Source organism: Pelodiscus sinensis, chromosome 27 (genome assembly GCF_049634645.1).
Source record: "Pelodiscus sinensis isolate JC-2024 chromosome 27, ASM4963464v1, whole genome shotgun sequence".
NCBI classification, from domain to species: domain Eukaryota; kingdom Metazoa; phylum Chordata; order Testudines; family Trionychidae; genus Pelodiscus; species Pelodiscus sinensis.
This window is the reverse complement of record NC_134737.1, coordinates 8,020,211-8,045,175: the sequence shown is the minus strand read 5'-3', so window position 1 is coordinate 8,045,175 and position 24,965 is coordinate 8,020,211. Positions and strand designations below refer to the sequence as shown.

The 24,965-nt window shown below is 45.8% G+C and overlaps 1 protein-coding gene across 13 annotated transcripts in view; it reads left to right on the top strand.

Moving 5' to 3' along the window:
- Positions 1-24,965, top strand: part of MDM4 (MDM4 regulator of p53) — a 74,175-nt gene that overhangs the window by 26,148 nt on the left and 23,062 nt on the right. For 3 of the 13 annotated variants that reach the window (XM_006133073.4, XM_006133076.4, XM_006133075.4), the window contains 6 exons: positions 229-296; positions 1,085-1,184; positions 2,597-2,757; positions 3,387-3,524; positions 4,090-4,170; positions 6,390-13,524. In XM_006133073.4, coding sequence (XP_006133135.1) covers positions 229-296; positions 1,085-1,184; positions 2,597-2,757; positions 3,387-3,524; positions 4,090-4,170; positions 6,390-6,932 — 1,091 coding nt within the window. In that variant the 3' untranslated portion in view covers positions 6,933-13,524. Of the gene's footprint in view, positions 1-228; positions 297-1,084; positions 1,185-2,596; positions 2,758-3,386; positions 3,525-4,089; positions 4,171-6,389; positions 13,525-24,965 lie in introns of those variants that run through there. The other 10 variants (XR_012897857.1, XR_012897855.1, XR_012897856.1 and 7 more) reach the window with 10 other exon arrangements.

Genomic DNA, 24,965 nt, shown 5'->3' with positions numbered 1-24,965 from the left:
TATGTTAGTCCAGTGCCCACTACATCAACAACAAAGAAATAAGCAGTCCCCCTGTAATAGCCATTTGGGAATTGGCTTGCTGCCTAAGCAACCAGAATCCTTTCTTTCTAAAGTACCACGCTCCTGTCTGCCAAGCTTGGCTCATTGGTTGCTTGCTGAGGGCTCTCTGTGTTGTGAGAATGGTTATTACCAGGGAAGGTTTTTTCTTTTGTTTTGCCTGCCATATAGATGCCGCACAGACTCTTGCTCTCGCAAAGGATCAGAGCGTCGATAATCCAAGCCAAGACCAGCTGAAGGTAAACCCACTGCCTGGTGGTTTCTTTTGTTGTACAGAGCGGCCCCTTCTCTGTACCTGTGCGTGGTGCTGCCAGAACTTTTTACTGCTTCACTGGCAGGTCTTTGCCTTCCTTAAAAGTTCTTGGGAGTCCACAGACCAGGGACAGAGTGACCCTTCTCTGTTCTCTTCATAACAGAGTTCCATTCTCTGGGCGCGTTTCTCTGGGGTGTAGCACTTCTTGTCCTCAGTCCCTCCAGCTTGCACTGTCTTTGCGGGGTTTGTGTGTGTGTGTGTGTGTGTGTGTGTTTGTTTCTCCCATTCTTCGAACAACAGTTAGCAAGCGATTGAACTTCCTAAAAGAGTCAACTGGTTTTGCTTAGTGGGTTCCTTTTCGAAAGCTTCCAGACAGAATCTGGAGACCCGGGAAAAATCTTTGTCTAGTGCTAACTTGTCTGGGGCATATACATTGGGATTGGTACTGTCTGGTATGGGACGTGCCTATGCAGTTGGGAGTGTGGGGGCAATGGAGGGTGAATATCACAATATTACTGCATTAAAGATGGCAACTTTTGGTCTCTTGCCAATCTTGAGATTTTTCCTGGGTTGAAAGTACTCCACGTGTGCTGATAATAGATCCATAGCAACTTTCTGGAAAAGGTTAATATGATATGTTATGTTCAAAAACCTTTATTCTGTGGCGCCCCTTGGTGTGGCAGTGAAGCTGGTGACTCAGAGTAGAAGTGCTACATCCCCTTGTCCCTATAAGCTCTGATGGGCTAAAAGGTGTTTTTTCTGCCTTCCTTCAAGCAGACTAGCACAGAGGGAAGCCCTGACACTGAGGGAACAGAGGACAGAAGTGGTTCTCCTGCTTTGTCTACCTCACAGCTCAAATATGGAAACTGCGAAGGTGAGTGCAAGTTGTTTTCTCACTGAGGGGAAACACAAGCCCACCTATACGTTTGTGAATACAGCACATGGTGCTCTGCCTAGCAGAAGCTGATTAGAGTAGGCTACTGAGAGACCAATAAAAATTCTATTGTGGAAAGTAATCTTCCAAAGTCATGATTTTATGTGCAAAGATTTAGAGAACCATAAATATCTGCCCTAGGTATTGTATGATGTACATGCTTTTTAGCTCAGATACTTGGCCTCATAAATAAACAAATACTTGGCAGAAATGGCAGGTTAATGCCAAATAGCACATCTATTGCTAAGCAACGCCACCAAACATCTTAGAAGGGTATTTTAAATGCTGAAATTACACTTGTATCAATTTATCTTCCATGGGGACTTTGTCTTTAATTAATTGGAATACAGATCAAGCTGTCTGCAGTCAATACCCACAGCCCTATTGGAGAACTGAATAACAATAGCATTAAGCTTTGCTGTATTTTTCATCCATCCTCAACTAGAAAATTCCTCTCTTGAAATTTGTTTTAATGTCTCTGGAGGCTTTCTTGCTAGTTCAGTGGCATACGTAACATGTGATATGGAGGGTTTGTTTCCTTTTTCCTCATCCCTCCCAGACATCGAAGGATCTGATATTTTAAAGCTGGTTCCCCTGTTTGCGATCTCCATCTTTGGTTGGCCCAAATGAGGATGGGTAGATATTTCCCTCATTGCAGGTAGAGACAAGTCTTTGTCTGTGCCTGCAAAACTGCAGGCCCGAATAAAGAGCTGGAGTGAAAATTGTTTGGAAATGAGATTCCCCCACCCCCATGAATTTGGGAACAACAACGCTTGAATTCCATGGGCTAAAGTGGGGCAAGGCGTGAGAAGAGTGGTAGATTCTCTTTTCTCTGCTTCCTTGTGAAGAGTTTCTGGCTGGTAGCCTTCTCATGGAATCACAGAGCACTCATTGCTGGAAACTTGGGGCCAATTCCATACCTGGTGTAACTAGATATAACTCATCAGTTTGAGTCACTGTGCCCAGTTTAGCCGAAGCTCAGTGAGGCACCACTGTATTGCAAGAGAGTCTTATTTGTACACCAGGTTTCATGAGCATCTTCTAGTAGGAAGTGTCACTTAAATTCTGCAGCGTAGGGGAGGCGGTCAAGGGATAATCAAGAGAATCAACGGGACTGTAACCTGGTCTTCTAAGCAGCGTGCCCATCCAAAAGTGCAGGAGGTGCAACATGGCAGGGTGATGCTGTAATAGATATAGCCAAGGGCTTGTTAACCTAGCTCTGGCAAAAAGGTATAGGGTTACAGATTTTATAATACACAATTTATTGGACTTGGATGGGGTTGAGTCCCGCTTTGCTGGTCCCACAAGCCCCATGTGCCTGTCATGACTTAGATTCCACTTGGCTTCTGCAGACAAAGACTTAATAGAAAATCTCTCAAAAAGCAAGAAACCCAAACTGGATCTGGTATTTGAGGAGTGGGATGTAGCTGGCCTTCCATGGTGGTTTTTAGGAAATCTGAAAAACAACTACAAGTCCAGAAGTAACGGGTCAACAGACATACAGACCAATCAGGTAAATGGACACTTTAAACAACTAATGATGTGTATTCTTTCTCTCTCTTCTCTTGTGTGGGTCAAGTAAGTATTCCTGTAGTCATTTTTCCCCCCACAGTTCAGAATCTGTCGAGGACTTACAACTTCGTCCCTTCTATCTGTTCAATTAAAGATCTTTTTATGAATGTGAGGTTTGTTTTGGTGTGTCTGCACAAAATGTCTCCTGTTCCCCAGTGTTTTCCTTATCCATGGGCTGCCATTCTCCCTGCCAGAGTGTAGACTGTATTTCAGTGGTGCCATGTAAATGCAGTTCATGAAAGTCTTTGGGATCTCTTGGGATAAAAATCACTAATATATAATAAATATGTGTTGCATGATGGCTAACCTGTGTGAACTATGAACAAGGGGACTGAATTGTAGAGCTGGTCAGAAAATGGACGCTTTTGTGAAAATTTGTCTCCATTTTCCAGCATGTTCTACTGCATTGCTTGTTACCCCAAGAGTAACTGAGTGAGTTTCTGAGTGGGGAGAAGTCTGGTATAAAAGAAGAGCACAGCATGTTGGAAGCACTGGAATTCTGCATACTGAAACCAGTTGAATCAGTACCACACTGATACATATATATTTCCCCCATCTCCTTTCTGCTAGGACATAGACACTGCCATTGTTTCAGATACTACTGACGACTTGTGGTTCCTCAATGAATCTGCATCGGATCAGCTCAGTGTTGGTGTCAAAGTGGAGACAGTGGACTGTGAAGAAGTGGGGAAAGAGAGTGACAAAAAGGTATCTCCTAGCGATACACAGTTAGGCTATGTTAGCTGATCTAATTTATGTTGCAATCCTTTGCCATTCATTCTCTTTGGGAACGGGCAGTCCTAAGACCTGCCAACTTTGTAAGTCTTACTTAGTAAAGGAGTCCACCTTCTATAGTCGCTGATGGGATGTCCATTAGAATCACTTTTCTCAGAAGCTATGCACTATGGGGAGTCATCTGTGTCTGCTTTTTTTGATCTGAAGTCATTTTTTCAAGGCACACAATCAGCTTAAAATCACACTTCTGAATTATTTCTCTACCATTATTAGAGTCGGTAGTTTACGATTCAGCACTGAAAAGGAATTAGAGGAAAAACATTTTTCTTATACATTTTTGGGGATACTTTGTACACAGTCAGTTTTACACTTTAGTCCTGATCCTGCAAACTTAGCCGATGGTCAGCAAGACCAGCCATATGGGTCAAGTTACCCACCTGTGTATTTGAAGGATGTGGAGAAATCCACGAACAGATTTTTTTTTAAAGTTGTTAGTGAGATTTACATACACTTCTAATAACGTATTTAATCTTCCCAGGTGGGTGAGGTTACAGGTAATGATGACCTGGAAGATTCTCAATGCCTAAGTGACGACTCTGAAGTAGAAGCTGCCTCTGAGGTATTCAGTTCAGCATCCCACTCTCTCTGAGGCTTTGTCTACACTGGAAATTGAGCTACAAAGTTTTTGTCATTCGCAGGTTTTTTTAAGTGGTAGTGTAGACAAGACCTTTTCCTTCCCTCCCTCCCTCTCTCCTTTTGCATCCTCCCCCCCACCATAAGCAGTGGAAGTTTTTTGTCTGCAAAATTGCCAACAAATAATGTTTATACCACAGCCCAGTGGACACACTGTGAGTATGCTGCATCTCCTTGTCTGGCTAAAATGTACACTATTTGTTGTGCTAGCCTTTCGAAAGCCAGGATAAGCACTCTGTAGCAAAAAAAACCCATTCCCTTTGCTTGATCACCTGCGTGAAGTTAATGGATGTTTTGAGAAGGTGTCTAGTTAAATACTGACAGCAGTGTTGGCACAAAACGGCCCCCTGTTCGTAGCCTGAAGAATGGTCAAGCATTGCATGGACCATGTAGAGAGAACACATGACTCATGGAGTGGTCCCTTCAGGTAGTGATGTCCAATCCCATTTAATTAGTTAACCAGTTAAATGTTAAGGTTAACTGATTAAATGGGAGTGATCTGGAGCGGCCCCTATGCCAGAGGCTGCTCCAGCCCAGATGCTTCTGGCCCTGTGCTGGACAGCTGTAGCCAGGTGGGGAGGGGAACTGCTGTGTGGCCTGGGAGTTGGTTACGGGTGATGCTTTCTGGATAACAGGCTAACTGTTTACCCGTTCATATCCCTACCTTCAGGTCCAGGTTTAGGCAGTTTTGCTAGACGCGAGGGATAGTTTGCATCTGCCTGTGCTATAGCTGTTCCCTGGCTGGCAGCTTGGGGCTTATACAACAAAATAAAGGCCAGAATAATGTAATGTATGCTGCCAGAATAATGTAAATTGGAATCAGCCCCTCAATGTCCGGCTCTATCAACACAGCAATAAATTAATTAGAATCTCCCCCTCCACCTGTTTTTGTTAATTGGAGGTGGAAAATGTAAATATAGGTGTTTGCACACTTTTCTAGGGCCAAGCCTGTATTGTAGTCTGAAAGGAAATCTGAATATTATCCTTGAAGAAGATTTAGAAATAGAAACTATGCCCCCTCTAGCCAATGAAATAGCCAGATCAGAATTAATCATACCAGAAAACACGTTGCTGCAATATTCTATATTCCAATCAGTCCCATTGTATCCTGAGAATTCAAAGCCAACTACTACACTGCTGGTGGCTTCAAGGTAGTACCAAGGATGGAGAGAGAATCCAGTTGTCTCTGTTTTGGGTTCACACACAGTCCCTGTCACTATCTTCTGTGTGCCTCACAATCTTTAATGTACCCTCAAAGATAGGGTAGTGCTGTTCCCACCACATTACAGATGTGGACCTAAGGTAGAGATAGGTTAAGTGATTTGTGCAAGGTGACAAAAGAAGGAGCAGAAATTGAACCTGGGTCATTCACAATCCAATTAACACTTGAACTACAGATCGTTTCTTCCCCCCCTCCCCATTTCATATTTCCCCCTTCAGTTTCTGGACCATGCAAAAATGAATTTTCCCTTTTGATTATTCTCCCAGGGCCATCCTTTCCAGTATATCTTAAGTGACACCAGATCTATCTTCTGTCATCAGTGCTCTTTTTTCCCCAATCTTCTAGTCTTTCTTTTGAGGCTTTTGCTGTATGCCAGAAGAAATACATCACACTGTTCCTTGCAGTTGGCAGAGCCAAAAAAAATTTGAGTACAGCTTTCTGGCTTGACAAATTGGGTTGTCCCTGGCATAGGACGGCTGAATTATAGCCCTAAACTTGAACAGCCATTGCCCTTGGTGGAGGCCCAATTGAGGCTAAATAATTAACGATTCTGAGAAATTGACGTTCAACCATTCCAGGGAGGTATCTACCCTTGAATTTAGAGCGGGGCACTTAAAATTCAATCAACAGCACAGAATGAGAACTTTATTTTCCTCTTACTTATAAGACTTGGGAGGTGGGAAAAGTCAGGTAAACTCCTAAGCAGAAAGTCTGAGTCTAAGTGTTATGGGAAAAATGAAATGTTTCTTGGACTCTCCAGTTTGCCACTGTGCATCAGGCATCTGCTAGCCTTGACTTTGTGACATGCTGCCATGACATGCTGCCATTTTTTATGACGCTTCTTTGTGGCACATAAAGGAAAGCTGCCTTAGCAAGAATGCTCCGACCTACTGTTGTTTATGTTCACTCTGTTCGTTCTTTAGGATTGCTGGCAATGCACCAAATGCAAGAAGTTTAATTCTCCAGTCAAACGGTACTGTTACCGCTGCTGGGCCTTACGGAAGGACTGGTACTCGGATTGTCCCAAACTAGCTCATTCTCTCTCTCTGTCCACCATTGATACTATTCAAAGCAAAAAAGATGATGAGGGAATTGATGTCCCAGATTGCAGAAGGACCGTGTCTGCTCCAGTTTGCCGTCCCAAAGACCTGTCCCCGGTAGAATGCAAGTGCCTGGTAGACCCCAGCAGCTCTTTGGAGTCGTTGGGTTTGGCAGAAGAATGCAAGGACCAGGAGTTTGGTGAACTCAAAAAGGAGGAGGAAGCAGAATGCCAAGAGAGCATCAAAAAATTGTTGAATCCCTGCCTTTTATGCCAGAAGAGGCCACGGGATGGGAATATTGTCCATGGAAGGTCTGCTCACCTAGTGGCTTGCTTCAGATGTGCAAAAATGCTGAAGAAAGGGAGATCGCCTTGCCCAGTGTGCAAGAAACAGATCCAGATGGTGATCAGAATCTTTGTGGGGTAGCTGGACTGCTATGAGGTGCTTCAGGGATTTAAATGGTAGCCAGTCAGGGGACAGCGGCACACGGTTTACACAGGTTTTATGGCACTGCAAGGGAGATTAACCACGTAAATCAGCTAATGAGGAGGGGTCCCCAAACTGACTATGCAAGTTGAGGATTCCTCGTAATGGCATGAACCAATGTTCAGTTTTTAGTATCAGTTTACATTGCCTGGGGCCTGATTGATCCGTCAGTAGCATCTGCCCCAGGTTTTAGAATTTCTAAATCCTTGACTTTCCAAAAATGATGATTTCACGTCTCGTTTTCATAACTGATCCCTGCAAAAGCCAGAGGTTTCATAAATACATTTGTAACACTGGGTGGCTGCATGCTCTGCAGTAAGCTAAACTCTGTGCAGGGTTTGCAAGTAGAAAGCACACGGAGGGAGGAGAGTGTGTCTGAGTGTACATGTGTGTACACTGGATTCTCCAAGAATCAGTTCTTAGAAGAGCCAACAGGGAGCCAAGACTTCTAACTCTCTGCAGTATTTTGTAAGATGAGGTTGAGAGACTCTCCCAAAATCCCTAATGGGGAAAAACAAACCTCCCCAACTTTGAATCTATACATAAACCACCCTGTATGATTTAGCAGCCAGGCAAGAGCAAGGTGTCGTCTCTTGCTTTCTTATTGGATGGCTCTAATTGATTGATCCCTGTAGTTTAGTGTTGGAGGCCAGTTCCTCGGCTGCTCTCAATCAGCAGTTAGACATGTGTATAAGAGCTTCTGATGTACATAATTAGCTCCTCACAACCACAGCTGTTTTAACAGCATATCTACCTTTTTAATCTGGCTCATCATTTGACAAAGTCTCCATTTTACGGTGCTGGCGAGAGTTACTCATGACTAATGTGCAATTTTGAAAAATACTGCCTTCCCCTTTGTGCCCCACCTGACAGCTGGTTTAAGCGAAAGCACTCTGTTGCGTGGTCACATTTGGAACCTCTTCAGTTTGATTTAGTTTCTTTTAAGTTTTAACTCTTCTCAGAATCCTTCCTTGACATTCTTACCTGTACAGTGCAATAAAGGGTGCATCAGCAGTTAGAACTGAGCTAGCATTTTATACTTTTAAACTGTCATTCAGTTCTTTATGAAAGAGCACAATGTGGCACATACCCAGATATTTCTCAACCCCCATCTGCAAGAAGGTTGGAAATCAGTGAAGATTCCCTCAAGGAGAGCATCCCACATTGTCCCTTGTGGATGTTGGTCAGGGTTTGCCCATGTGGAGAAGGCAGTGGGGTACCTATCCTCAGTCCTGTGGATCTATGATCATCAGTCAGCTGTAAAGCAGATATATAGGCCTTTGTGCTCTCCTGACCTTCTATGACAGGGGTGGGCAAAAGGGCCTTTGTGGGCAGGATCCGGCCCGCCAAGCAGGTGGATCTGGCCCGCAGAGGCCCTGCCGCTCAGTCACCCTTAATTGTATGGCCTGGGGTTGGTGGAGCGCGCAGAGCTTCTTCCCACCCTGCCAGGAGCACGTGGCGCTTTGAAGCGCCACGCACTGCTCGCAGGGCAGGGGCAGAGCCAAGGGCTTCGCACGCTCCCCTGCCCCCAGGCCTTAATAGGCTAGGGGCAGGAGAGCGCAGGAAGTCTCCTCCCACGCCAGGGGCATGGGCACCTAGAGGGAACGTTGGGGGGAGGGGAGGGAGGCAAAGGCATTCCCTCATCTCCAGACCAATCATTGTCCGGGGGTAGGGAACCCAGAAGTATCTTGCTTCCCCCCCCCCCCCAGTCGTCGTCCTGCTTGATGCCCCGCCCCTTCCTATGCGGCCCAGGGCCACTTCAGAAATTTCCAAAGTAGCCCCCGGCAAAAAATTATTGCCCATCCCTGTGCTTCAGTTTCCCTTCTCTTGCAGAACTAGAGCCATCAATATACCTCACTATGTAGAAGAGTTTATGTATAATCACTCTTTAACACAACACACACACCCTCCTTGTAGCACCTTTGTTTCCTACTTATTTTAAATAAATAAAAAGGTAGAAGAAGGGTGACGGGAAACACTTGTTAGGCCCCAGTTAGCCCACTGCTCCTTGGCTACTGCAGGATTGTTCTCAACAATGTGTTGTTCAGGCCCATTTAAAATAGCTCTAGGATAGACTCATTTCTCTGTTTGAAATGCCAAGAAATGTATACAGTGTAGTGTTTCAGTACACTGGGAAGCCGTAGCTCTTTGTTCTTACAGTACACATTGCGGGGTTGTCTTCTGCTGGGAAGACTCTGCTCTTCTCCCAAGAGGTGGTTTCTTTGATCTAGCAGGTGTTTTCCCTCTAGCTATGAAGATCCACATATCACCCTTCTGCTGTAAAGCCTCTTATCCAGCGAAGGTTGAGTAGGGATTCTTATTACTTGGGCTGCCTAGCCTGGCCTGACCCTAGCATATGATTTTTAGGAAGATTTGGCCTCCCCCTCCTTAGCCATCACTGCCAGTCATTGCCGCTTGTGCTGTACTTCATAGCCTCATTGCCCAGAGTTCCTGAGGGTGTACAGTTCAGTTGCGCCTGATGAGCTGCAGGGGGCTTTCTGTAGTCACAGAACTGTACTTCCTTCTCTAGCTACATTCCTTTTTGATCTAGTATTTTTATCGTAGTCAAACTCCCTTCATCTCTCTTGTCAAGAGCAAAGCAGGGGCAGGCCCCCCACAAGGTTCCTTAGAGCAGTTTTTAGCAAAGCAACTCTAATCGCCAAATGTTGAGATGGGAAGGGAAGAGACTACGCAGCAGTGACTGGTCAGTACCTCTTTAGCCGTGTAGTATGCAAAGAGGGCAGTAGCTCTCCTGACTTAATTTTGGCCTTCGGAGGAGGAGAGGGGAAAGGATTTCTCCTCCATGGTAATAATCCTGGTTGTTCTTCTTTCCCTATTGATTTGTGGCTCTGCTTCTTGGTGTCGACTGAGCAGCACAGGGTGTGCTAGCTGACTAGCAGTTAATCAGTAGCTAGAAGTGAGTGAAACTAAGCAGATCTGGGAACCGTTCCTTTCATGCCGCTAAATACTTGATACCCTTTCAGGTGGTTCTCAGAGCTATTTTTTCCCTTCCTTTTTTCACTCTCATGTGAAAAACCAGACTTTATATGTGCTGCACCCCTCCCTAACACGCCAGATGTGCTTCTCCATCTTCAGTGGGAAGCTCACAAAACCTAGTAGCACCAAAACCATGGTCAGTTTATTGTTTCTCTGTAGGGACATTGGAGGGGGTGTGTGAAATCAGAGCTATCACTGCCAAAAGCACACCAAACTAGTTGTTATTCTTCTGGTATATTGACTTGATGTTATTTTACTGTGTGACAATTATTGTGTCGGTTTGTATTTGCTGTACGTGTACAAATGGGATGTGTTTTTGTTTTTAAGTCGCAAATTCGGTTGCAGTGCACCAAACTGCAGTTTCACAATATTATTTTGCAACCACAGGCCAGATCACCCGATGATATAAATCAGCATAGCTCTAGTGAAACGTTAGAGGAGTCACGCTGACTAACACCATTCGGGGTTCTGGCCCTATATCTGAAGCACAGTTGTTGCTTCCTTGCTGAAGTGTCATTAAAAGGAAGCTGACGCACCTTAGCCATCCTTTGGGCCAGAGGAGATTTAAAAGGGTTCCCTCACAGTAGTGCAGAATTGGGAGCTCTTGATTATCGGCTAGCTGCCTTCTCTTTCTTTGGACATTAGTGCTCTCAGCAAAGGAGATACTTTGGCGGAGACCTGCAAGAATGTCTTATGGATACTGTGAATTTTGTTTTCCCATTCACCTCTATTTTGTTAAATGTTCTATTTGAATAGCTCAGACCCATTGTGTTACAATGTTGATCAGAAAAACTTATAAGTACAATTTATTGAGTCAAGTGAGGATAACAACACTCTTACTGAAACTCTATTGAGATGTGTAATATATACAAAGCTTGAGATAAATACCTCTGTTTTGTGGTTTATCAGTCTCCCCCCGGGTCAAAGGAAAGCTGCAATGAATGTTAGGTGGTTTGGAGATTTAAACTATAAGACTAGTATTTCAGATATATCGGCTTCTTTTTTGTCCTTGTATAACTATTTTGCTTAATGCAGTGGTTCTCAAATTTTTGTCTCAGCCCGCTCAACACAGACCTTTCCACAGACCACCAGCCAACTGCCCATGATGACAAAATAGGTGCAGGAGGTACGGGGTCTGGCTGGGAGGTGAGGCACAGGAGCCGGCTGAGAGTGGAGGGGTCTAGTTGGCATGTTAGGTGCAGAAATGGGCTGAGGGTGGGGGTCTGGTTGGGAGCTTAGGCGCAGTAGCAGGCTGAAGGCGGGCAGTCTAGGTGGGAAGTTGGGTGCAAGAGTGGGCTGAAGGTGTGTGGGGGTGGGTCTGGCTAGGAGGTTGGGTGCAGGAGTGGGCTGAAGGTGTGTATGTGGGGGGGGGGGTCTGGACAGGAGGTTGGGTGCAGGAGTGGGTCAAACCAAAGGGAACAGCAGAGAAAGCTTTCAGGTGAGCAGTTTCCTCTGCTGCTATCCCCCCCCTCCACCTACCACTTTCTTCCTCTACGAGGCTCGCCAGCCTCATACCAGGGTGGGGAGGGGGGGACTGGAGTCCCAGTGCAGGCTGCCTGCTGAAGGCAGGAGTGAGTCCCAAGCCTGTAACCCACCTGCAAGATGATCATGGACCACCACAATTTGAGCACCACTGGCTTAAGGGCATGCTTGTTTTCCCCCTGGAATAGTTATACTGGAGCGCTGCCTAGGCCGAATGCAGGTATACTGTTGTCAAGCTAACTTATTCCCCTTCCCATAGATGCTTACACCCATAAGGAGGGTCGTATTACTATACGGTAGTGTAGCTAGAGTGAGACAGCCTTTCTATATAGACAAGCCCTAATTCAATGGTAGCTGCCGTTTTATTGCCTTTTTCCAATGGGAAGTTTGGTCTTATGCGTTGGTTGCAGAGACAGAACCCAAAGTACAGAACAAGTGGTGTTATCCAGCCCTGTACCAACCAGAAAGCTCTATAAACTGGCATTTCTGATTGTCATTGAAAGTCTAGTTTATGGTGTTTTTGGCACAGGGCTGGCAGGCTACCTGCCTGGCTCCACATGACTCCCCAGAAGCAGAGACCTATCCTGCTTGTAGGGAGTCCCCTGAGGTGAGCGTCATCTGGATCCAGCAACCCAAAAGCCCTTCTGTCCCCCAACACTCAATCCCCTCCCACATCCAAACTCCTTCCCCGAGTTTGAACCTTGTACCCCTTCCTGTACTCTGAACCTGTCAGCCTCAGCCTGGAGCCCTGCCCTACATGCCAAACCTCTCATTCCTGGCCCAACCCCAGAGCCCATATTCCCATGCAGAACTCTCATCCCTGCCCATACCCAACCCAAATCCCCATTATGCATGATGAACTAATTTCTGGATCCACTCTGGAGCCCCCTCCAGTCCGGAGCCTGTACCTTCTCCCACACCCCATCCCCTGCCTCAGCCCAGAGCCTGCTCTCTCTCTCCCCCCCCCCCCCCCCAACCACACTCCAGACTCGTTAGCCAGAATATTTGACTAACTGGCAGCTCCCTCTCCCGCCCCCATTTCCCCAACATGCTGGATACCAAAGCTTTTACTGTATCTCATTAACATACCTAGCACTTATATAGCTCTTCTGATCTGTAGATCTCAAATGCGCTTTACAAAGGAAGTCAGCATTTTGCAGACGGGAAGCTGATACGCGCCCCAGAAAGCTAGCCACCTAAAGCCAGAATTAGGCACTTTAAATCAATGCTCTGATTTTTCAGAGCTGCTGAACAAACACCTGGATATCTTGTTGTCCTGAGTATCACTTAGACACTTGATATTTCTGTGACTCTGGCTATTTATATCATTCTTCCCTTTAGGAAGCCAGGGTGGAACGTGTTGGCCAGGGAACATATCTGAATGTACGAGAGCAGAACAGTTGTCTGAGGTTCTGTTGCTGAAAAATAAGCGGCCAATGTTACTCATGCTAAGTTGTATGTTTTTAAACCACATATGCTTTGAAAATGATTCTCTCCCCCTTACATTCCGTGTCCCAAACTGTCAATCAACTTTCAAGATGGCAGCTTCTTCTTTTCAATTTATTGTTGTATTCAGATCACTTAGAAATGATTGGTGATGATCTTTCTCTCTGATAATACTTAATAAAATGCCATGAGAGCTAAGGTGCTGTGCAAGCAGGAGTCCTTGCAGTGTCTGTGTATCTATCTGAGAACATGCTAGAAGATGGCTGAAATATTGTGTGGGTAGCATGAACATCTTATGCTCTTCCAGAAAGGGCAATTTGTTACTAAGGCCTCTAAGCACCCTACGTTTGTTTTGCTCCTAAATATATTTTCATCCAAGAAAAGTGAGATATGTATGACAATACATGATCCCTGCTTGTAGTGTAAAGCTTACTAAAATCCATCTTTTTATATTTGCACTATTTTACGATGCTTTTCCCAAACTAAATTAATGACTTGTTTGTTTCCTGTGCAAAACAAAATTGAGCAGGGTAAGTTAGAGGCTTTAGTTTTTAATTTGTACTATGTTTCAGCAAAGCTTAAATAAAACCTGTTACCAATAAAACAACCTTGTTTATTTCACTTTGTGTACATGTGCAGCTTAATGGATCAATAAGAAATCCTCAGCAGCTCAAGGCCTCCTTGTTTTTTATGAGTGACTTATTGGCTTGTAGGAGACTGAATGAGAACATTTTGGAAACAATTGGACTGGACAAGAGCAACCTTTAGATAAAACACCCTGAGACCGGAGTACAGAGTCCCATTTAGATAACCAGCGTGCTTATGGCTGATCAGGGCAGGAGAAATGGGCTGCATTCATGTCTCAAATTGCTAACTTTGTTAAATATCGTGAGGTTAGTCCCGATTTAGACCAGTGTAACACAGATCAGGGGCCATCTGAGACAGAATGGAGCGGGGGAGAGAGTTTTTGCCTAACCTAAGGGTACGTCTAGACTACATGCCTCTGTCGCCAGAGGCATGTAGATTAGGCTACCAGACATAGGAAAATGAAGGGGCGATTTAAATCGCCACTTCATTTAAATTTACATGGCTGCCGTGCTGAGCCGACAAACAGCTGATCGGCTGTTTGTCGGCTCAGCGCGATAGTTTGGACGCGCGGGTGTCGACATCAAAGGTATTTGTCGACCACCCAGGTAAACCTCACCCCAGGAGGCATACCTGGGTGGTCGACAAATACCTTTGATGTCGACACCTGCGCGTCCAGACTATCGCGCTGAGCCGACAAACAGCCGATCAGCTGTTTGTCGGCTCAGCGCGGCAGCCATGTAAATTTAAATGAAGCGGCGATTATTTAAATCGCCGCTTCATTTTCCTATGTCTGGTAGCCTAATCTACATGCCTCTGGCGACAGAGGCAAGTAGTCTAGACGTACCCTAAGATATTGGTAGGACTGTCCCTTTATAAGAGGATGGGCCTGAGGAAGCTTAGATATCTGAAAAGAAACATGCTTCTCTGTAGAGCACGGCCATATACATTTCACTTAACTAGGTATCTGGAGCTGTTCAGTAAAGGATACTGGTAGATGTACTGTGGTTCTAGTAGAGAGACCAGGGGAGTGAGGTAGCCTCTTTTATGGAACCACCTCCTGTGCGTGAGAGACAAGCTATCAAAAAGAGCTGTGCGTAGCTCAAAAGCTTGTCTCTTACTAACAGAAGTTGTCTAAATAAAAGATGTTACCTCCCCCTTGTCTCTCAAATATCCCGGAACATACACAGCAATACCACCACCACTGTGCTTTTATTGTGACATGATTCGTGGTGGCATCCTTGCTGTACTTTCCAGGTGTTGAAGAAAAGACTTTCTCTGTAGAAGGAGCTCAGTCTAAGGACAGGCAGATGTCAGACAGGGAAAAGCAGGTGGGACTTCATACAAATACACCAGCGCTGGCCCAGAAGGAGATGCAGCTTCATAACAGGCGACTGAATCATCTCTTCAAGAAAAATAAACAAACGCAACTGGTATTGGTGAAACGGTCAGGAATGAAAGAACTGGAGATGGAATTCTTTAGTCATAGCACAAAGATGGGATATGGAAGCTTGCCCACACCTTATCCTGCTCTGTCCTCCGCTAAAAGGACCGCTTCCTGGAGTTAAATATAAAGTTCAGATGCTACACTGCCATTTACTCACTGACCATTGCCAGGAAGCAAGCTCTGCAGTAGTTGTTTCTTAATTGAATGATTGTTGGTTAATATCTGGGCTATGACCACCAACTGTTTCGGATGTACCACCAAACAGCTGTCAGAAAATAGTAATTGTGCTACCAAACCAGGGATTTACAGAGGAGAGCCTCCTGCTCGCCTCAATCCACTTTCACCGTCTTCTCCCTAATGCAACTTTTTCTGCACTCTGCCAAAAATGTCATAAGACTGCTTGCAGCTTAAAGCAGGGTTTCCGGCGAGAGAAGGTAAAAACCTTTCCTGCCTACCTCGAGGTCCTTGGTCATTAGCATGACACCTCACAGCGCTGTGTGCACTTCTGATCAAGAGAAATGGCCGTTTTACATGATGGGAGCAATATCTCTGCTCTTTCCCACTCACCCAGCACTGCAGGCAGCTGCACACACATGGTGGTGCACTACCCTTAACCTGTATGCGGAGCTGCCATTGGCATTTCTGCATGTAGATTCTGGGCCATGTGTGATAAGCTAGAATGGAACCATCCTTAAGTAGAAATGCCCTTCCCATCTGCTATTCGCATCTCTCTTCTCCAAGCAAATCACACTCTTAACCAACCACTTTTCCTGTATGCTTGCGTTGTTTGCTCTTGCCTGTTTGCCACCAGTGACCTATTATTTATAAACAATACTGCGGATAGTCCTTAGCATTCCTGTTTCCCCTCCATCAGCTTTCCCTGATGAGGAGCTATGCTGCGGCACTTTCTCTCTTCTCACATGTATAGCTGTGCAGATGTTTAGAACAGGCTGGCCAGAGGCTGGGAGAATCTATTTCAGTGAATCTGCATCGATTCTGTTTGCCATAAGCTATGCTGGTGAGATTCCCCTCTCCCCTGTCTACCTGCCCCTGGTTGAATAGCAGCCGCTTGTCACTAGGAAGCCCTGCAGACAAAACAAACCCTCTGTTTAAAATGAAGTTAGAAAATTCATTGGAGCAAAATGGAATTGTTCACCGCCTCATCTGGCTTCTGGAGGGGAGGACTTGTCAAGTAGATAACAGCCAGTGCCTTTCACCGTGCTCACATCAACTGGGATTTGAGCCTCTACAGACAGGGCCATCAGACTGGTTTGGGAGAAGATGCTATTTGTAGAGCACTGCCCGGATAAAAACCTGGTATCTGCATCTGCAAAAATGATCCACATCTGGGGATGTGGATGCCCACAGCTATAAAGCAGATACCTGCGGATTTGCAGAGCTCTAGCTATTTGGTATGTTAGCAAATGAGAAGGGGAGGATTTCTTGCACAGTACAATGTAGCGTATCGAGCACTGGATTGGGGTTCGGGAGACCTCACTCTTAATTCCTGCGTCTGCTCTTGCTGCATGCCTCTTTCTTACCCTCCTGTCCTGTCTGTCCGTCTTGTCTGTTTGTATTTTGTGATCATGGACACTTTGTGCCACGTATTGTACCCATGGACAGTCTGAAACAGTTCCTTTCCCCAAAGAGCTTGCAGTATATATAACAAACCACCATGGAGTGGTGGGGGAAAGCTCACCTAACAGCAGCTTTGAGCCAGGTTGAGGTAGATTGCAACGAAGCGACTGGCTTTTCACCAATGATTTACACTGGTGTCACTGGCTTTGCTCTTGGTTTACACGGGTGTAACTGAGGGCAGAGCCTGGCCCTTTGAAAAGCAAGCACAGTCTATGCCAGAATATTGCTGAAAAGGCCCATGCTGACACAGTACATGCACTGCAACCCACTCAGCAATTTATAATGCCAGTGAAAGTTGGCTTCATCCCCACCACCAAAGCTGCCCTCCGTGAACTAGCACCAGCTTGTTCTTACAGCTTTCTCCTCCGCTCAGTGAAATGGGTGGCAAAATTCCCATTGGGGGCCTTTGGCTGCTTTCGGTACATTAATGCAGGTCTATAGATAGACCAATGAAGCGTAGTGTCTAGGCTCGCCCTCAGGAAAGCTGGCATGCCAGGATGAAACAAATTGGGGAGGGGACTATGCTCCACCCTATTTTAGTGTCCACAATCAGCATCGAAGGCGCCAGAGGAAAACAGTCATAATGGGAAGGAAGAGACTGACTGGGACACGTTCTCTTGTGCCAAACGTAGATGTTATTTCGAGAAGCAACAAAAAGACCTAAGTTCAAGAGGAATGTTTCCTTGTGTTCTAATTACTGCAGTTCTAGGGTTGGGATTTAAATCTTTCCCAGCAGTATCTGCAACCCCAGCATGGAAGTAAAAGTAAATGAAGGCTGCTATTGTTCGTATTGTGATAGCACAGAACTCAGGCCCCGTTGTGCTGGAGGTTGCGCAGACACATAGCAAGAGACCGTCCCAGCCTTGAAGAGCTTGCAGACAAAATCAGACAAGACAGGCAGAGGAGTAGTATGCTAATCTTACAGCAGGGAGCCTGAGGTGCAGAAAAAGTAAGTGGTGACTTCTTTAAAGTCACACCAGGAGCCTATGACAGAGCCAGGAATCCTATATGTAGATGGTGGTGGACTGGACTGGGGATTAGAAGCCCTGGGATTCATTCCTGGCCCAGCCAAGGGCATCCTGAGTTACCATGGACCCTTCTGTGCCTCAACTTCCCCTGTCAAATGGGGCTAATGCTGCTCCTTTGGAAAGCATTTGAGATGTGATGAAAAGCACAGTATAGACTCATGTCCAACATGCTCGCCACTAGCCACACATGGCTATTGGTTGAGTGTGACCAGTTGCCTCAGAATCATTTACGTTTTCAGAATAATGTGGCTAGCTCACTATAGTGGTAGCCACTGTATTGGCTACTGCTTCAGAACTGGTTGGACACCACGGATCTAGAAGCTAGGCATTTCTGTTTGCTAAATCTTAATCCGCAGCCTTAAATCACAAAACCATCCTTCTGCTCTTGCCTAGCAGAACAACTGACTGAACTTTTGTAGTGGCCAGCTGGCCTGAGCTGTGAAAGACCCACTGCACTAATGCAGACTTGCTGAGATTCTTAGGGGTATGTGAGGAACAGCCGAAAGGCAACGAGTTTTCTAAAAAATGTCTTAAAAGGCTCCAGTCCCCATCATTTTACAAATAAAATGGCCCTCGGGTCGGAGACTGGGTTAGCAATGCCAGTGGCAGATCAGAATGCAGTTTAAATGGCAATCCATCCAGCAGCACTATAACTCAGCACACCATTAGTATGGCTAAGTAGAACACAGCCAGAACCAAGCTGGTGCATGTATTGATGGGCATTAAAGGCTTTTGGGTCAGTGGTCTAGGTACTAAGGATGTGACTATGTATCCATGAACACATCCTGGGCTCATCTGTTAAAGTGTATGGTTACACACAGTCCACCTTCCTCCCCGGCCTGCCTCTGTATCAAAAGCAGCAGCGTGGGGTGGGGGGGAAGGCAGGAGCCGATATGCATGGGAAGTTGGCTGATACAGAGGAGGCAGTGCAGGTAATCCATGGGAGCGGTGTGTAAATGTGTAACCGCTGCCATTTTCAGCGGTTACGCATTTACCTAAATAAACACATTTTAACATCCCTACGTGTTATTTCACATTTATACCATCCTGCAAGAGGGCAGAGTCTGGGCCTGAGAACAGTGTGCAAATCCTACCTTAAATCACTAGTGCAGTGTTTTTGGTCTTTTATCCTTGTTCACAGTTTCACCGATCTGCATTTTAAATGCACTGCACTGCTTTAGCTTGCAGTCTAGCCTGAGCATTTTAACAGCATGGGGAGAGATACTGATTACGGCTGAGGCATGTGGCCAAATCCGTTTGACGCGGGCTTCAAAGTTTCTGTTCCTCTGTAGGTTTGGCAGGCTAACTGTGAGTGCAGGATTTCCTACCTTCTAATCCTGGCTCTTCCACTTGGCTGAGGTTTACTTAGCTGTGAAACTAGGGAAGATACATACCTGCAGTGCTTCATTTGTAATGGAAGAGATGCTGTAGGGCGCAAGCAATTTTTAAAAATGTCATAACTGGTGCCGCAAGTCCAGAGCTGCCAGGGCTGTGAACTGCCAAGCCTAGAAGTGACTGGCACAAAGTAAACACCGTGTACCTGAATAGCATCCAAAAGCATTTGGGTTGGTTAGTAAATGCAAAGTGTTCGGTAAGTGTGAGGTACTTTTTTCAACTAGACACTTAAACAAAAAAATGGAACAACAAAGAACCATGCCATCAGAAGGGTAGTTAATTTATTGCAGTTCCATTATCACAGCCACTGGGACAAAGGAATCCATCTGACACAGCTCTGATATTGCATGCACACGCTATTTCTTACCAGCTATAACAAAACACTTATTTCATCGTGACTCAACACCCTTAATTCTGACCCCCAGAATAAACACTTTTTCCACTGCTAGTCTTGAATCTCAGCATGACGCATACACACAACCTTTGGAAAAGGCAACCGACAAACTGTATCGGTACACGTGAATCAAGCCTCAAAGGCACATCTGCATGCACAATTTTGCTAGCAATCACCAGCATTTATGAAGAGAACAGTGCGTGTGTTCATTAGGTGGGCAGGGTAAGATTTACATCCCTAATGATTAATCCCAGGGTTTTAAACCCTTTGTAAAGAATGGGATCAGTAATTACACATTGCCCTCATTTTGCAATTTTCATTGGCTGCGCAATTTGCAAGTAGGCCCCAATTCAGCTCATGCCCCATTCACTTCTGTGGGAGCCGGGTTTGTGCAGGAATGCTTTGCTGAATTGGGTCTTAGATAATTGTGGAAAACTTCCTCCCTTCTGCTACCTTGCCCGTGTGCCTTTACCCCCCTGGATGGATGGAGATGAGGGTCTTTACAAACAGGTGCCATGTCAAGGCCTAGCACTGAAATTGTCAATGGGAGTGGGAGTAGGAGTGGTTGGGGGGGGGGGAGGTTTAATTAAAGATGGTTTCAGAATCCAGATTTGGATGCAATGAGCTGAAAATTCCCCTTCAGATGTTAATATCTGGCAATGGGAGGATTTCCTTCCGCTGCTAACGAGAAGCCTAGATTAACTTTTCCATTGGTTTTGGAGCATAACTACATTGCAGCAGCGTTTTCATATAGATTTGGGAGCCCCAACATGTGGCTAACTGGTGGCTGCCTGCTGTAACGGCAGCAGGTGCTGAAAGTTGATCAGCTGTGAGATTTTTCTCCATTTTATTTTTTAATATTGCTGGGCCTGGCCGACTCCTAACAAGTAATGTCTGTTTATCCGACAAGGGCAAGTCAGGAATGACCAAGTGCACCTGCATACATTTAGTTTTTATCTTAAAATTATACACACATAGTGTGGTCTTCAGGCTCCCAGCAGGTTTCAGATGTGTCACTCAATTTGGCGAGGGTTGATGCCAAATGCAAAGACAGAATATGGTTTTGTGATTAAGGCCGTCGGCTGGGACGTGTTTGTAATTCCCAGCTGTGGGACAGCCTTCCTGTGGGAGTTGGGGCAAGCTGCTTTGGCCAGAGCTTTCAGGCTGGGGCCAGGTTTTTAAAAGAACTCATCAGTGTGACAGCTGGGCATGTTTGACAGCCTGGCTTTTATTGGGGTGCCTGCCTGTGTGGGAGCTGAGCGCTCTCTGAAAATCTAGCCCTAACCCTCTCGGGCCAACACCCTCAGTTCACTCTTCAGGAAAATGGGGATAATTTTTTCTCTCTCCTTCCCTTTGTCTCACTGATCTTTTCAGACAATAAGCTCTTTAGGGCAGGGACTATCTCTTGCCATGTTCATTTATAACTGGGGTCCTGCCCTGAGTTGGAGTAACTAAGTGCTACTGCAGTAAGAATCGGTGTGTAAGTGTAACTGGGCAGATTTGAACTTGGGACCTCTGGAGCTTAGTGGAGGAGCCACTACAGCTTGAGCTATAACTAATAACTCCGGTGTGTTCCTGACTGCCCCCATTATAAGGCATTCATTCCAATCAAGTGCTGTTGCAAGGCCATGCAGCTCTCATGTGGTTGTCCTAAACAGAGGGAAAGGCCCAGTCCGCAAGGATTTTGTTGAGTGACAAAATCTTTCAGGTGAGCCAAAGGCATTTCTGCCTCCTGTCTTATTTCACTCTCCCAGCACCATTGACAGCCGTGTGATTAATGTGGGTACCACCCCTCTGCTGCCTTTCTCTGATTGCTGGTGTCACCCGACACCCCTTTTAGAGCTCAAGTAATTTACTAACTGCACTGAAGTCTATGGACCATAATTGCATTTGTGTTAGTGGACAGCAAGTCTTTCCCTGTAGATGCTAAAACAAGAAACAACGGTTGTGTCGTGTTTGGCAACAGCCCAGATCCCAAACAACGGCAGAGCCAGGCTCCCTTAGGAGTAGAAGTTGAAGCAGCACAACAACGTAAGAGGTTAGCAGAGGAATGGAAGGCACAGCTAGCAAAAAATGAGGTACACCCATTTGCTGCACTAGTGACATGCGAATCAGAGATGGGTAGTTTCTACCCACAAACCCAGCCCCGATGCACTGGCCTTGCGTAACCCACCCGGGGGGGATTTTAATTGTAGCCAAGGCCACAGACAAAAAGCAGTACGCTTGGTCGGAAGTGGCAAACTAATATTATTGTGTGTATTCCAGTGACTGTAAGAAAGAGCTGGGTCCTATTGAGCAAGATACAGTCAGGCAGAGTCTATATCTCTTTTATACTCTTTTGGCTGTGTCTACACTGGCACGATCTTGCACGAAAGCGGCCGCTCTTGTGCAAAAACTTGCTTCCTGTCTACACTGGCCACGTGTTCTTGTGCAAGTAAACTGACGTTCTAATGTATGAAATCAGGGCTTCTTGCGCCAGAACTCTGACACTCCCACTCAGGAATAAGCCCTTTTGTGCAACTGTTCTTGCGCAAGAGGGCAGTGTAGACAGGCAACATGAATTTCTTGCGCAAGAAACCCCTATAGTTAAAATGGCCATCAGAGCTTTCTTGCGCAAGAGAGCGTCTACACTGGCATGGATGCTCTTGCGCAAAAGCACATCTCTTGTGCAAAAGCACATGCCAGTGTAGACGCTTTCTTCTGGAAGAGTTCTTGCGCAAGAAGCTGCCAGTGTAGATGTAGCCTTCGGGTCCCTGCCCCAAAGAGTATAAAAGAGAAATAGAAAAGACACCAGAGGAAGTACTCTTTATTTCCATTGTATGGTAAGGGAACTGCCTTTAACAGATACCTGTAGGGGTCAGTACCAAGGGAGAGATTGCAAGTGCTGGAGTGTATCCCCCCGCCACCCAGCAAGGTTAATAATATTCAAGGGGTGCTTTTACCAGTTACGAGACTAAGGTTTTTGACATACCACAAAATCATTACAGTATAAATTAGAATAGTCCTTTCCCCTCCCCATGGCTACCTCAGCAGGAAAATAAACCTTTTTGCAGTCCCTCCTGTTAAGTTGGTACTTGTGTTTTCTGACTCTTCATTACAAATTCTGTTGCCCTTAGCCAAAGTGTCACTGAATTCAATGGACCCTGTGATGCTACGGGCTGGACAGAGACACAGACAGTCCCTGCCCTGAAGCGCTTAGTAAATGGACTAACCTGGAATGTAGGAGACTTAGGATCAATTCATGGCTCTCCCACAAAGTCTCACTGTGACCTTGGGCTAGTCACTTAGGTTATGTCTACACTACAAGATTTTTGCTCAAAAACAAGCGTTTTGCATCCTCACTTCAAGCGCATTTTTGTGCAAGAAAATCTATAGTCAATCAACAGAACAGAGGGCTTTTTGCAATGTAGGTAAACTTCCTTCTACGAGGCATAACTCCTTTTTGCACTACAGCTCTTGTGCAAAAAGGCATGTGTGGGCGCTCCACAGGGGTTTCTTGCACAAAAAGAGCCTATCAGAAAAAGCACAGGTGCTCTGATGGCCATTCTGTGAATGGCCGGCCATCAGAGCTTTCTTGCACAAGACAGTGTCCATGCAGCGTGGACGCTCTCTTGCACAAAAGCACATCGCAAAAGCGATGCGCTTTGAGGTGTGGACACGCTTTTGCACAAGAAGTTTTTGCACAAGAACTCTTCTGCAAAAGACTTCTCGCACAAAAAACCTGCAGTGTAGACATAGCCTTAATCTCCCCGTGCCTCAATTTCCCACCTGTAAACTGAGGATAATAATCTTTTCTCTGGCTTGTCTATTTAGACTGTGAGCTATCTGGGGCAAGGACTGTCTTGTGCCTGCTCTAAACTTAAAAAAAATGAGAATGACTTAGCTGTTGGGTTAAGGCTGTTCTGTCAACCTAGTTCCCATTTCTCAGATGAGAATTAACTACATCAGTGGAAAAAATCCTTCTGCCAATGTTGGAAATACTGCATGCAAACAGTGTGGAGCCAGAGCTGTGGTGTTATCATGTAGACACACCCTGGTTCTATGCACGTGCTGCACCTGGCACAATGGGGCCCTGATCTCAGCCTGGAGAGGTTCGACTACAGGTTGGACCTCCCTAGTCCAGCACCCTTGGGACCTGGCCAGTCCTAGATAATGGATTTTGCCAGACCAGGGGAGGTCATTTCTGGCTACCCTTTTACCAGTCCCCTAGCCCTGGCCTGGCTGCTGGCTCCCCTTGCTGCCAGCCCCACCACATGCTCCTCCAGGCAGCCTTCCTGCCAGACCACGGAATCCCAGTTTAAAGGTTCAGTCTATAATACTAATTTTCAGATGCAGTTTGGGCACCAGGTGACTGTCGCTGGCAAAGCAGATGTCAGCTGATGCCAGAGTCCCCATGCCTCATTTGAATACTGACTAATACACTGCTGGGTGTTAGAATTGTTGCAATAGGTACCAGAAGTATAGAACTATGTGCTTAGTGTTTACACTTTATTGAATACTTGAAAGTGGCTGCCAACTTCCATCTCGCAACAGCTGCATCCCATATTGTCAGGGACTATTTGAGCACTTGCATTGTAATGCTCAATAAGTCTAAATCACCAGCCCAGAAAGAAGCAGGGTTTACTGTGAAATACTAGCTTCCAACAGGAGGCTCATCAATACCAGAGGACAAAAGACTTTGTTGTTTCATCCAGAGGAGACATGCAGGTGAATTCCTCCTGTCATCTGAACTGAGGGTGCTCGGAGGAGGGGGAAAGGGACTAAAAATCCCTCAAGGAGAAACTGCATCACTATGCTGCTTGGAGCGTCAAGGGCAAGGTTTTCCGAAGTTAAAAGCAAGAGATCCCTGGTGTTTAGCCTGGGTAAGCCCTAAGGGACATGAAGAGCTTGCTGATTACACAAGCCTCTGTTTGTTACCTTTGGAAATTTAAGACTAACTCATTTGACCCTCTAATTTACCTGCTTTAGCCTTGTAAATCACACTCATTTCCTTTTCCTACTTTGTGAATCTTTAGCTGGTTTGTTATAGGATTGGCTACATGCATCTTAGATGTGAGATCCAAGGTTTGCACCCTACCTCTTAGCAGCCTGCCCTGAGGTTCGTCCTCACACTCTCGAGCTGCCACAGGGTGGCTTAAGAGTGACGAAGGAGCAAAGGGTGAGAAAATGAGACCCTGTCACTCCCCCTTCTCCTTTGCTTTAAGAATTACAAGCTAGCCCCCTGGTTTCCAAAACTTCCCCTGCTCTCCCTCCATGGCTTGAGCCAAGAGCTGGGGTCATACTGCAGTCTGGCAGAATTGAGTCAGTGTTCCATGCCCTGGCACCTACCACGGCAAACTTGCGTTCAGTCTTCTAACTCTTTCCCTAAGAGCAACTGCTGGAGGTATCCATTCATTCCTGTCTTTGCTGGCAGCGGGATGTTTTATTTATCTCCTCCGTGACTTTATCGGGATGGAGTGTTCTATAGGTGCCACTTTCATCCATCTCCCCCCCCCCCCCCCCGCTTTCCGATCTGGGTAACGTAATGACTGTGTCCAGATTAAATATTTACCATCTCGTCT